Source organism: Mus caroli, unplaced genomic scaffold (assembly GCF_978045245.1).
Source record: "Mus caroli unplaced genomic scaffold, Mus_caroli_1 scaffold_8, whole genome shotgun sequence".
Taxonomy (NCBI): Eukaryota; Metazoa; Chordata; class Mammalia; order Rodentia; family Muridae; genus Mus; species Mus caroli.
Window position 1 is genome coordinate 114,563,417 of NW_028227263.1, and position 12,322 is coordinate 114,575,738.

General features: G+C 46.7%; 1 protein-coding gene across 1 annotated transcript; it reads left to right on the forward strand.

Annotated features, from left to right (window-relative positions):
• The first annotated feature begins 635 nt into the window (after positions 1-635).
• Positions 636-9,461, forward strand: Cox6b1 (cytochrome c oxidase subunit 6B1). The gene is made up of 4 exons (XM_021166681.3): positions 636-771; positions 2,197-2,310; positions 3,326-3,426; positions 9,273-9,461. Exons 2-4 carry the CDS (start codon positions 2,205-2,207, stop codon positions 9,324-9,326), a joined length of 261 nt encoding a protein of 86 aa, XP_021022340.1. The 5' UTR covers positions 636-771; positions 2,197-2,204; the 3' UTR covers positions 9,327-9,461.
• The last annotated feature ends 2,861 nt before the right edge of the window (positions 9,462-12,322 follow it).

A 12,322-nucleotide genomic window follows, 5' to 3' on the forward strand; every position in this document is an offset into this window, starting at 1 on the left:
CCTTAATTGTTTTCCTTTATAAGAGTTGCCATAAGCCGGGCGTGGTGGCACACGCCTTTAATTCCAGCACTCGGTAGGCAGAGGCAGGCGGATTTCTGAGTTCGAGGCCAGCCTGGTCTACAGAGTGAGTTCCAGGACAGCCAGGGCTATACAGAGAAACCCTGTCTCGAAAAACAAACAAACAAACAAACAAAGAGTTGCCGTAGACATGCTGTCTCTTCACTGCACTAAAACACAAACTAAGATTCTCTATCCCTAAAACCCAAATAAATAAATATAAATAACTTTCGAATCAAGGCACAGGGGTAAACGCTTGTTATCCTAACACCTCGTAATCTGTGATCAAAAGTTCGAGGCCAGTCTGAGATATACAGCGAAGCCCTGTTTCAAAACACAGATTATCTGTGACATTTTTCAATTCCCACTCTGAAGACAGTCTTCTGCTTTTTCCTCTGGGAAGGACAGGCAGGGTGACAATAACCCATAATTGAACGTCAGGTGCCTTTTATTAAGAGCAAAGTAAAATCTCGATTGGCCCAGCAACAATAATAAGCAGGAATTTAGCTTAATAGGAGGTCCGGCCTCTTTGGAAGTGGGCGTGGCTGAAGCGGTTTCTGGGCACGCCTCCCGAGGCCACTCTAGCAGTCGGGAGGACTCAGCTCGGCTCCTCCTCTCGCAGCTTCCGGCCAGTCGGAATTCCGCTTCCCGTCTGACATTGGCGTCTTTGCTAAGGGTCACATTGAAGTAACGCTACTCCGGGACAATCTTTAGGTGAGTGTGAAGGGTCGGGATCCTGGGGGAACCTTGTCCGTTGCAGAGAAGCGCCCCGGGCCTTCCCTGACGCCAAGCAGAAACTTCCGGCGGCCCCGGGTCCGGCGTCCTGGAGCTAACCATTATAGCCGCCTTTCTTTATGATGCTAGGTCGCTTTCTAAGCAGTCCCTATTACTCCATCCTTCAGCCCTATAAGTCCCCTTTGATAGCATTGGGGCTGGAGTGTGAAGCGCCTTACCCGTGGCTATAAGGCAATTCGGATTTGGACCCAGTAAATTGGACTGTGGAGCTTTTAGTCGCGAGCTCACAGGCGTGGCCACCCGCGTTCCAAGGCCGAAGCCTGTCGTCTTGACTCGTGTCTTTTCCCCTCAGCGTCATTTTGATCAACTCTCAAAACTCGAAATATTGTCCAAAATTACTTCCGACACTGAGTCTTAAATCCCCCGTGCCCACCTTGCCTCCTCCAATGAACCTGCCCAAATACCCCACTGGTTTGGACTACTTCAGTTAACACTGGCACCTCTGTGGTGTCAAGGTCCCCCAGATGCTCTAGAGTAGAGACAGTTTCTCTCAGGTCTGGTGATATTAACTGTGTCATCTCTTCAGTCATATCAAAGCTGAGAGAAGTCGATAAAACTCAAGGAGCTAAAGTATTTGAATGATGGGGGGGGGGCGTTGCATGGGGTTCTAATCGAATTGCAGTATTTACTTCCATTAGGAATGGAGGCAGCAACGTCAATAGATTTGGTAGCATGGGCCATTGTCAGCAGTCAAAATCACAGATACCTGACACATGCCAGTTACAAGAGTCACAAATCTTCAGTCATGGTTACCTCCAGTTGTTCTTGATAAGTCCTTTGAGCTTTTTTTTTTTGGAGCCGGGGGGGGGGGGGGGGTCATCTTAGGCAATCCTGCAATGCATTTAGGCATATTCTGAGCAAAGTTTGAGTTCATTGGACCTCAGAAGAGTGTGTGACACCAGAAAACTAACTGGTGACACCAGAAAATCCTTGCAGTGTTTTTGCTGGTGATGGATAAAGCATTATCACTGGGTGCTGTGTGACCTTGGAAAGTCATTTAGACACCCTGTCCCTTGTGTAGACAACAGAGGTAGTAATACCTTTTAGACTGACCATGGGGTAGGTATGTATAGAGTACACATAGTATGTGCTGTGCACACAGTGAGCGTTCACTGGAATTTAAGGATGAAGATTGGCTTTGCCAAGGAGACCTCTGCCTAACCCTACTGTGGCTTCTGTACTCAGATATATGGGTTTCCCCTGCCCTTCATCTTTCTGTGTTTGTGGAGAAGGGGGAGATGATGGGTTTATTCACATTCAGCCTGTTATTCTGCTCTGGCCTGACATCCCCACACCCAGCACCTCCAGAATGGTTGCCAACATTCCCACTCTGTTTGCATCCAGGAGTCAGGATGGCTGAAGACATCAAGACTAAAATCAAGAACTACAAAACCGCCCCCTTTGACAGCCGCTTCCCCAACCAGAACCAGACTAAAAACTGCTGGCAGAACTACCTGGGTAAGCAGAGTACATAGTGGGCCTGCCTGGGTCTCCCATGCACCTCCAACCTCAGAAAGGAAGTTGGGGAGCAGGGGCATGTGCGTTCCAGCCCGGTTTCCCTCACTCCAGACATACCCTCTGGAGGGCCCGACCCCTCAAACTAGCTCTCAAGGTCATAAACCTTGGTCTCAACAATACATTTTTTGAAGAATATAATTATATTTATAATATATAATTATATAATATAATTGTATATATGAATTACATATGCATCTTATGTGTGTGCCACATACACACACAACATACAAGTAAATACAACATGTAAACAGTTGATTCAGGGGCTGGCGAGATGGCTCAGCAGGTAAGAGCACTGACTGCTCTTCCGAAGGTCCTGAGTTCAAATCCCAGCAATCACATGGTGGCTCACAACCACCCGTAATGAGTCTGACGCCCTCTTCTGGTGCATCTGAAGACAGCTGCAGTGTACTTGGATATAATAATAAATAAATCTTAAAAAAAAACAAAAAAAGTTGATTCAGACATAGTCACAATCCATGGATAAAAATGAATATTGCCAGTACTCTGCTTTCGGCTTGCTTTGTGCCCAGTCTTAAACACAGTCCCTTTCCTCTCTCCCTGCTAGAGACATTTGGGGCCCCTGCCCTTACTTGAGTCCATGAGACCTTCCCTCAAAAAAGAAAAAAAAAAAAAAAAAAAACAACTAACCATTAACAAGAATTTAAAAACCCTGCTGGTACCTGTCCTGTCTTCCTCAGATATGTTCAAGACTACCTTCCCTAGCCCTGTCTGGACTTCCACAATTCTGATATATGCCCCTCATACTTTGCTGTCATTCCTAGCTCCAGAATGTTCTATATAACTCCCCGGGTCAGGTGTATATAGCTCTATATGGTGTACTTGTAAGTTTGCATTCCCTCTGTATGTATAACTAATCTTAAAGCAAAAAGCATTTGTGGATTTTCCTCTGAAATGTGCTTAGCCAGGGTTGATTCGGAACCTCTTTTCTTCACAGACTTCCACCGCTGTGAGAAGGCAATGACGGCCAAGGGGGGTGATGTCTCCGTGTGTGAGTGGTACCGGCGTGTGTACAAGTCCCTCTGTCCCGTGTCATGGGTATGTGCCTCCCGTTGGGACCCTTGGGTGGTCGGGTGAGACGAGTATGGCTAGTGAGAGTTCACCTCCAAGGGTCAAGCGAGGTCAGCCATGGAATGTCACTGATCCCTGCTCAGTGAGGGCCCTTAGCCCAGGACCACCCTCCTTGCCCATGCACTGAAGAAACACAGGCTTGGGCTGGGCAGTAGTGGCCCACGGCTTTAAATCTCAGCACTCTTGGGAGACAGATGCAGGCAGATCTCTCTAAGTTTGGGGCCAACCTGGTCTACAGAGCTAGTTCCAGGACAGCCTGTGCTATACAGAGAAACCCTGTCTCAAAACACCGAGGGGGAAAAAAAAAAAAGCCCCCAAACACATGTCTTAAAATCAAAATGTGCTATTTAATTTGGTGTGGTGGTAGCACACCTGAAACCCTAGCACTCAGATCATGGTGGGCTACTTGAAAACCCTATCATGTTTTTAAAAAGTGAGAGTGTGAAAGAAAGAGAGATACTGTACAGCAGCCATGTCTGTGCTAGTGCCTGTGGCAGTAAGTAGAGGGTTTGGGCCTGGACTGGAGTTAGAGATGGTTGTGGGCCACCACATGGATGCTAGGAATAGTCTGGGTCCTCAGGAAGGGCAACGGGTATGCTTCAATGGCGGGTCTGCCCTCCAGCCCCTCAGACTAGGTACTCCGCCCCGTGATTTGCTTTGACCTGTGGGGTGGTGCTTGCCAGACAGAGTCTTTGTTCAAGAATGACCTTGAACTCCTGAGATCCCACCTCCGCCTCTTGAGAGCTGGGGCTACAGGCGCAGGCCACCACACCGCAGTGTCTGAAGCAGTGCTGGGATGGACCCATGCTCCCTGCCTGCTGGGCAAGCAGTCTACCTACTGGGCCACACCTCCAGCTGCCATTTGGTCTTGCTCTCCCCCCCCCTCCCCCGCAACTATGTTAAAGCCATGTTTTTAAATCATTTTTATTTTGTTCCTCTTTTGATGACTATATTTAAGACACCTTAGTTATACTTTATTTTGTCTTATTTGTGTGTGGGTGTTTTGTCTGCATGTATATCTGTACACCACATTGCTGGCCTAGTGCCTGCAGAGATCAGAAGAGGGCACGGAATCTCCCAGACTGGAGTTCTGAGCCACCACAGGCATGCAGGCCCTCAAGAGCAGCAAGTGCTCTTAAACTCTGAACTTCCAGCCTGCCCCATGTCTCCAGCCTCTGGGTTTGTTGTTTGTTTGCTTTCAAGACAGGGTCTCTCTGTGTGGCCTTGGCTATCCTGGAGCTCACTCTGTAGAACAGATCCCAGTGCCTCTGCCTCCAAATGCTGGGATTAAGGTATACACCACCACAGCTGGCTTTTTGTTTTGTTTTGTTTTGGTTTTTGTTTTTTAAGACAGGGTTTCACTGTGTATCCCTAGCTGTCTGGAGCTCACTCTGTAGACCTCGAACTCAGAGAGCCACCAGCCTCTGCCTCCCAAGTGTTGGAATTAAAAATGTGTGCCACCACCACCTGACTGTGTTTTTTAAAAATTTTATTGATTACATGTTGAGGTGTATACTTTTGAGTGTGGTGCCCACAGAGGCCAGAGGAGATAGAGCCTTTGAAGCTGGCTGGAGTCACAGGCAGTTGTGAGTCTCCTGCTTCTGGGAATGAACTCTGCTCTTAGCAGAGTCATCTCTCCTGCCCATCTGTAGGCTTGTTGTTATTTTAGGATTCTTTCAATTACATGTATGTGTGTGTTGGGGTGCATGCAGGCACCTGAGGTGGCCAACAGGGTGCCAGGCCCTATGGAGCTGCATTTATAGACATTTATAAGCAACTGGACATCGATGCTGGAAAAGGAACTCCAGTCCTCTGCAAGGCACAAGAGCAGCAAGTGTTCTTAAGTGCTGAGCCATCTCCCAGACCTGTGTGTGTGCGTGTGTTTAAGGTATTTTTAATCTTAGTGTAAGTGTTTGTGAGGGCAAAGGTCAGTACCTGTACTCAGCATTTGAATCAGTTTGTCCGGCCACATTTTGTTTTCCCTAATAGAAAACGTTTAGTTTTCCTAACACAAACAAACAAACAAAAAACTTTTGTTTTTGGTGTTTTGTTTTTATTTTTTGTTTTTGGGGTTTTTTGTTTTTTGTTTTGTTTTGGTAAAATTTTTTTAAAGTAACTGGATACAGGACCTTTTCTTCCTCTCTCTTTTTCCTCTTCCTCCTTATCTTTCCTCACCTATGCTGCTCCTGCTGCTGCTGCTTTTGTGTGTGTGAGTGTGTGTTTGTGTTTGCAACTTTATACAGATATGGCCTACACTCTGTATTTTACTTTTTTTTTTTTTTTTGAGCAAGGTCTAGCAATGGCTCAAACTAGCACTAAACTTACTAGGTAGCCCAGGCTGGCCCTGAATTCACCATAGTCTGCCAGCCCCTACCTCTTAAGCTAACACACCTGGTAGTAGTTTTGGTTTTTTTTTTTTGTTGTTGTTTTTCTTTACTTGGTTATTGGGTAGCCTTTATCATCAAAGAATTAAAAAAAAAATCCTCAACTGAGCATGATGATGCAGTTTTAATCCCAGCACTTAGGAGGCAGATGCAAATGATCTCTGAGTTCTAAGACAGCCTCGTCTACAAGAGTTCCAGGGCAGCCAGGGCTACACAGAGAAACGTGGGAAAACAAAAACAAAAAAACCCAACCCAGCAAATCCTCTATGCCCTTTAGCTGCGCTCCGTCAGTGGGGGAATAAACACATGGCAAGACATGTTCTTCCCTCTGTTTCCATGATTTCTTCCCTGTTTTGTTTTTGTGAAGTTACACTACTAAGGTAAAGAGTAATTTGCCAGAGGTCAAATGGTCCTTGTGCCTTGTCCTAGGTTTTGTTGGGGTTAGTGTCTTGAGACAGAGCCTCATGTGTTAAGCTCACCTGATAGCTGAAGCTAACCTTGGACCTCTGACCATTTGCCTCTACTTCCTTCTTTTTGTTTTTTTGGTTGGTTGGTTGGTTTTTTGTTTTGGGTTGCTTTTTTTGTTGTTGTTGTTTTGTTTTGTTTGAGACAGGGTTTCTCTGTATAGCCCTGGCTGTCCTGGAACTCACTTTGTAGACCAGGCTGGTCTTGAACTCAGAAGTCTGCCTGCCTCTGCCTCCCAAGTGCTGGGATTAAAGGCGTGCACCACCACTGCTTTGCTTTTGTCTCTACTTCCTAAGTCCTGGGATTGCAAGAGTTCTGCCATGCCTATGGCTTCTTTGTCTATGTTTTGGATTGGTGGATTTTGTCTGTTTGGTTTTTGGGGACTCTGGGTTTTTTGTTTTATTTTTTAGATTTTTAAAAATTCATTTTTGGATTATGACTGTTTTGCCTGCATTATGTACATGCACCAGCTGGATGCCTGGTCCAGAAAGGTCAAAAGAATGCATTGGATAGCATGGAAATGGAGTTACCACTGGTTATGGACCACCATTCTGGTGCTGGAATCCAACCTGGGTCCTCTGCACAAACAGCAAGTGTTCCTAACCACTGTGCCATCTTTCCAGCTCCTTTGGCATGCTCTACATGCTCATTTGAAAAATTTATTTATCTTTATTTTTATGTATTTGGTGTTTGGCCAGTTTGTATGTCTGTGAACCAGGTGGATGCAGTGCCCTCAGAGACCAGAAGAGGGCAGGAGATCCCCTGGAAATGGAGTTACAGACTGTTATCAGCGGCCATGTCTGTGCTGGGAATTGACTGAGCAACAACACTTTAATATGGAGCCCTCTCTCCAGCCCTTAATTAAAAAAATAAAAGTAAATAAATATAAACTTATGCTGGGGGTAATGACGCAGATCTTGCCAGCACTTAGGAGGCAGACACAATGGATCTCCGTTTGAGGCCAGCCCGGTCTACAAAGTGAGTTTCAGGACAGCCAGGGCTAGCTAAGTAGAGAGATCATGTCTTAATGACGCCCTCCCCACCCCTTCCACCCCCTCAAGAAAACCTTAATGGTAAAGCCAGTGCCTGAGAAGTTACAAGAAAGCTATGGCCAATGAAGTCAGTGTGTGGGATGTAGATAAAGCTGACCTTGGGAAAGTACGTCCTGTTCCTGTCCTCACTGCAGCTGAACAGACGTGCTATTGTCCCACAGCTGGCTGCAGACGTGACAGTGCTCCGTGCTGGCATGTGGTCAGCCAGTAGGTTTTCTGCAGGGTGTTGCTGGTGTGTAAGCTGGTCTAGTCCCTGTGGTAAGATTGCAGGCTCCATTGTCCATGCTTTTACCTGCCGAGTCAACCTCTCATTGATAAATGTGAGAGTGCGAAAGGGCTCAGTGGATAAGGGTGCTTGCTGCCAAGCCTGATGACCTGAATTGGATCCCTAGGACCCACATGGTAGGAGGAGAGAGCAGCTCCTTCAGGTGTCCTCTCTGTCTCTCCTCTCTCTCACACACCAACACACACATTCACCATTGTAATAAAAACAGAGATCACACATAGCTAGGTTGGCGCACCAGTGGTATTAACTCGTGGGGATGTTAACAGTTTGATTCGGGCCTTCTCATCAGCATCTGTGATGAACACCGAGATCCCTCTTGTGTATGCCATCTTTTGGTACTGGACTACACAAGCTGGTTTGTGCTAGATCATAGACCAGCCTCATTTTCTGTTAAATGCCTAGTGTCTTAGATAGGCTTACTATTGCTGTGATGAAACACTGTGACCAAAAGCAAATTGTCAGGACAGGAACTCAAGCAGGGCAGGAACCTGGAGGCAGGGGCTGATGCAGAGGCCGTGGATGGGTGCTGCTTGCTGGCTTTTTCCTTGGGCTTGTTGAACCTGCTTTCTTATAGAACCCAGGATGATCAGGCCAGGGGTAGCCTCACACACAGTGAGCTGGGCCCCTCCCCAGCAATCATTAATTAAGAAAATGGCCTTATAGCCAGATCTCATGGAGGCATTTTCTTTTTGTTTGTTTGTTTTTTGAGACAAGGTTTTTCTGTGTAGTTCTGGCTGGTCCAAACCAGACTGGCCAAGAATTCAAGAGATCCTCCTACCTTTGTCTCTTGAGTGCTGAGATCAAAGGCATACAACACTACACCCGCTGTGGATGCGTTTTCTTAATTAACGTTCCTTTCCCCTCATATGACTTTAACTTGTATCAAATTGACATAAAACTATCCAGCACACCCAGGTTTGTTTATCTGTTCTGACAGGCAACATACGGTGTTAATTACGGTTTTCAAAACAGGGTTTGTCTGTTTGTCCTATAGGTGAGGCTGGCCTTGAACTCACAAAGATCCACCTGCCTCTGCCTGCTTTGTGCTGGGATTAAACACAGACACTGCCATTGCCCAGCAAATAAGTAAATCTTTAAAAATACTGTTGTAGCCAGACAGTGGCAGTCAGCACTCAGGAGGCAGAGGCAGATGAATCTCTGTGAGTTCAAGGACAGCCTGGTCTACAGAGCAAGTTCCAGGACAACCAGGGCTAAGAGAGAAACCCTATCTTGAAAAACCAACACTCACACGCACACTGTTACACACTGTGTGGGTATCTGTGGGTATGTGCATGAGAATGCAGATACCCAAGGAGACCTGCAGGAGGTGTCAGGTCACTTGGCTCTAGATTACATGCAGCTGTAAGGGTGCTGGGAGCCAAACCAGGTTCTCTGCAAGAACAGTTACCGGTGACCCTGGGGTTTCCTGCCTATTCTTCCACGGGCTGTCAAGTCGTATAGTGTAGTGACTTTGTCTTTTTGGGTCACCTGATTCCCTGGGACAGTGGTGGTCACAGGAGACACCTGTGGTCGTCTGTTGGTCACATGCATTGGTGGGCAAAGTGGGGAAACAAGTCCGCCCTGTGGTGTTGGCGCAGGGGAAGTTACACCAGTTGTCTCTTACAGGTCTCAGCCTGGGATGACCGCATAGCTGAAGGCACATTTCCTGGGAAGATCTGACCTGGCTCCGCCCACCTCTCCTCTGTTCTTTGTCTTTCTCCCCGGATAGAAAAGAGGGACCTCAGTATATGATGGTCCCTACCCTGGGACCCTGAATCATGATGCAACTACTAATAAAAACTCACTGGAAAAGTTTCACATTGTGTGTATTAACAGCTGGACAAGAAGGCGGGGGTACCGGCCCAGAAGGGGCCTCACCGTGGTTATCTTTCTTGTTTTTAAAATGAAGGGTAGATTTCTTTGTAAAGATTTATTATTTTGTGTGTGTGTGTGTGCACTTGTGTGAGTGTGCCTGAAGGGACCAGAAGAGAGTTGGGCTTGAGCTCAGGGAACCAAACCCCAGTCCTCTGCAAGAACAGCAAGTGTGTGGCTGCTTTATGGGCCTTTTGCCGGCATATGTGCATGTGTACAGTGTGGCAGCTCACAACGGGTATAACTCCAACCCCAAGATATCCGATGCCCTCTTCCAGCTTCTGCAAGCACTGCACACACACGGAACTAACCCTGCGCCCTCTGGAAGAACAGCCAGGACTCAGAACCACTGAGCTGTCTTTCCAGTCTCTTCTTTTCTACTTTGTTTTCTACTTTTATTTTGTGAACTTTGACACCTGTATGGCAATCGGTGGAGTGGATGGTCACATAAAATAGCTTTAAGTCTCTGGTGTGTTAAAATGAGCAGTACTGGGACTTGAACCCTTGACTTCATGCATGCCAGGCCAGCACTCTGTTGCTGAGCTCAGCGTCAGCTGTACCGAGCAATTCCAGACAAATGTCCCATCCACTTCCTCCTCCCCTTCCCCCTTTGTGTTTTTTCTTTTTTCCTCAACAGGGTCTCGTGTAGCCCACAATTGCCCTGAGATCCAGATGTTGGGATCACAGGATGCTAAAGATGACTTTATTTCTATTTATGTGTATGTATGTGGCAGGGAGCTCTGTGCACATGAGTGTGGTGCTCTCAGGGGCCAGAAGGACCTGGATCCTTTGGAACTGGAGTTAGAGGGTAGATTTTTCTCTCTCCCTCCCCTCCCCTCTCCCTCTCTTCATTGTAGCTTCAGTGTTTCATAAAGGTTTCATTGTAGCTCAGGCTGGCTTCAAACTTACAACCCTTTCTCAGCTACATTATGGAACTGGAGGATGGTTTACAAACACACCAGCAACCAGCCGGACTTCTAACATTGTAAAATGCACGCAAGGAATTCTTGGTGCCTAACAGCAAGTCTCTGCTCAAGGTTCCCTCCCTTTATCACCATAATGGTTGAAAGTCATGACTGAGACAAGGCCAGAATGGCAAACCATCCCCCAAAGGAATTGCCACACACCAGTGTGTCCAGCCCTGGACGTTTTCTTTCGTTTTTTCAAGAGATTTTATTTTACTTTTAATTGTGTGTGTGTGAGGGATTGTATGTCCCTGAGGTGGCCAGAAGAGGGCGGTAGATTCTCTGAAGCTGGAGTTAACTTGCAGTTGTGAGCTGCCCAATATGGGTGGGAACTAAACTCAGGTCTCTTCAAGAGCAGTATATACACGTAACTGCTGAGCCTTCTCTCAGGCCCAGCTCTCTAGTATTTTTTATTACATTTATTTAGTGTTCATAGTGGTGAGTACACGCATGCAATAAGGGTGCATGTGCCGTAGCCTGAGGGTAGAGTTCAAAGGACAATTTGCAGGAGTCAGTTCTCCCCCATCATGTGAGTTCTAGGCCAGCTTGGTCTGCAGAGTGAGTTTTAGGACAACCTGGGCTGTGTAGAGAGACTGTTGCAAAAATAAAATAAATTTATACACGCGCGCGCGCGCGCACACACACACACACACACACACACACACACATAAACACAAGGCCCAATTGTTTAGCAAATTATTTTAGCTAAAACTCATTTCTGTCCATGAACTTTTGCTTAGATTTTCTTGGAAGCCCTTAGATAGATGTAAATGGGAAGAGAACAGGTATTTTAAATCTAAAGGAAGCTGATAATGTCCAATTACATTGGGAAACACCTCATGTGCTTTCTTACCAAGACTGCCGGGTGGTTTGTTTGCAGGGCTGGGTCTCACTGGGTAGCTATGACTGATTTGGAATTCACCATGAATGCCAGGATGGCTTCGAGCTGTCTCTGCCGGGATTGATGACGTACACCAAGGCAGCGTAACTGAACATGATCCTGAGGTCAAGATGCTCCTGTCCTAATCTCACACGCTCAGCTAACCCATTGTCTTGGCAGGGAAATTTTTTTTTCACAATTTTTTTTTATTATGTATTTTCCTCAATTACATTTCCAATGCTATCCCAAAAGTCCCCCATACTCCCCCCCCCAACTCCCTACCCACCCATTCCCATTCTTTTGGCCCTGGCATTCCCCTATATTGGGGCATATAAAGTTTGCAAGTCCAATGGGCCTCTCTTTCCACTGATGGCCGACTAGGCCATCTTTCAATACATATGCAGCTAGAGTCAAGAGCTCCGGGGTACTGGTTAGTTCATCATGTTGTTCCCCCTATAGGGTTGCAGATCCCTTTAACTCCTTGGATACTTTCTCTAGCTTCTCCATTGGGAGCCCTGTGATCCATCCAATAGCTGACTGTGAGCATCCACTTCTGTGTTTGCTAGGACCCGGCATAGTCTCACAAGAGACAGCTATATCTGGGTCCTTTCAGCAAAATCTTGCTAGTGTATGCAATGGTGTCAGCGTTTGGAAGCTGATTATGGGATGGATCCCTGGATATTTGACAGGGAAATTTTAAGTGCTTTTTTTTTTTTTTTTTTTTCTTGCCGCTTTCTGCAATAGATAGGAAAGCCACCACTGGGAGAGAAAATTTAGCAAAACCCCTGGAGAATTTCTGGGGCCGGGCTCTTGCTTTAAGCGACCACCAGAGGGCGCTGTCCGAGAGACCTCGGGCTCTACCCATTCACCACACCTCTGAAGCTTTTCCTGTCCTGGACGGTGCAGATGTGCGCGCTTAATTACGCTGCTAGAGGAGAGAGACAGCAGGAATTAAGCCT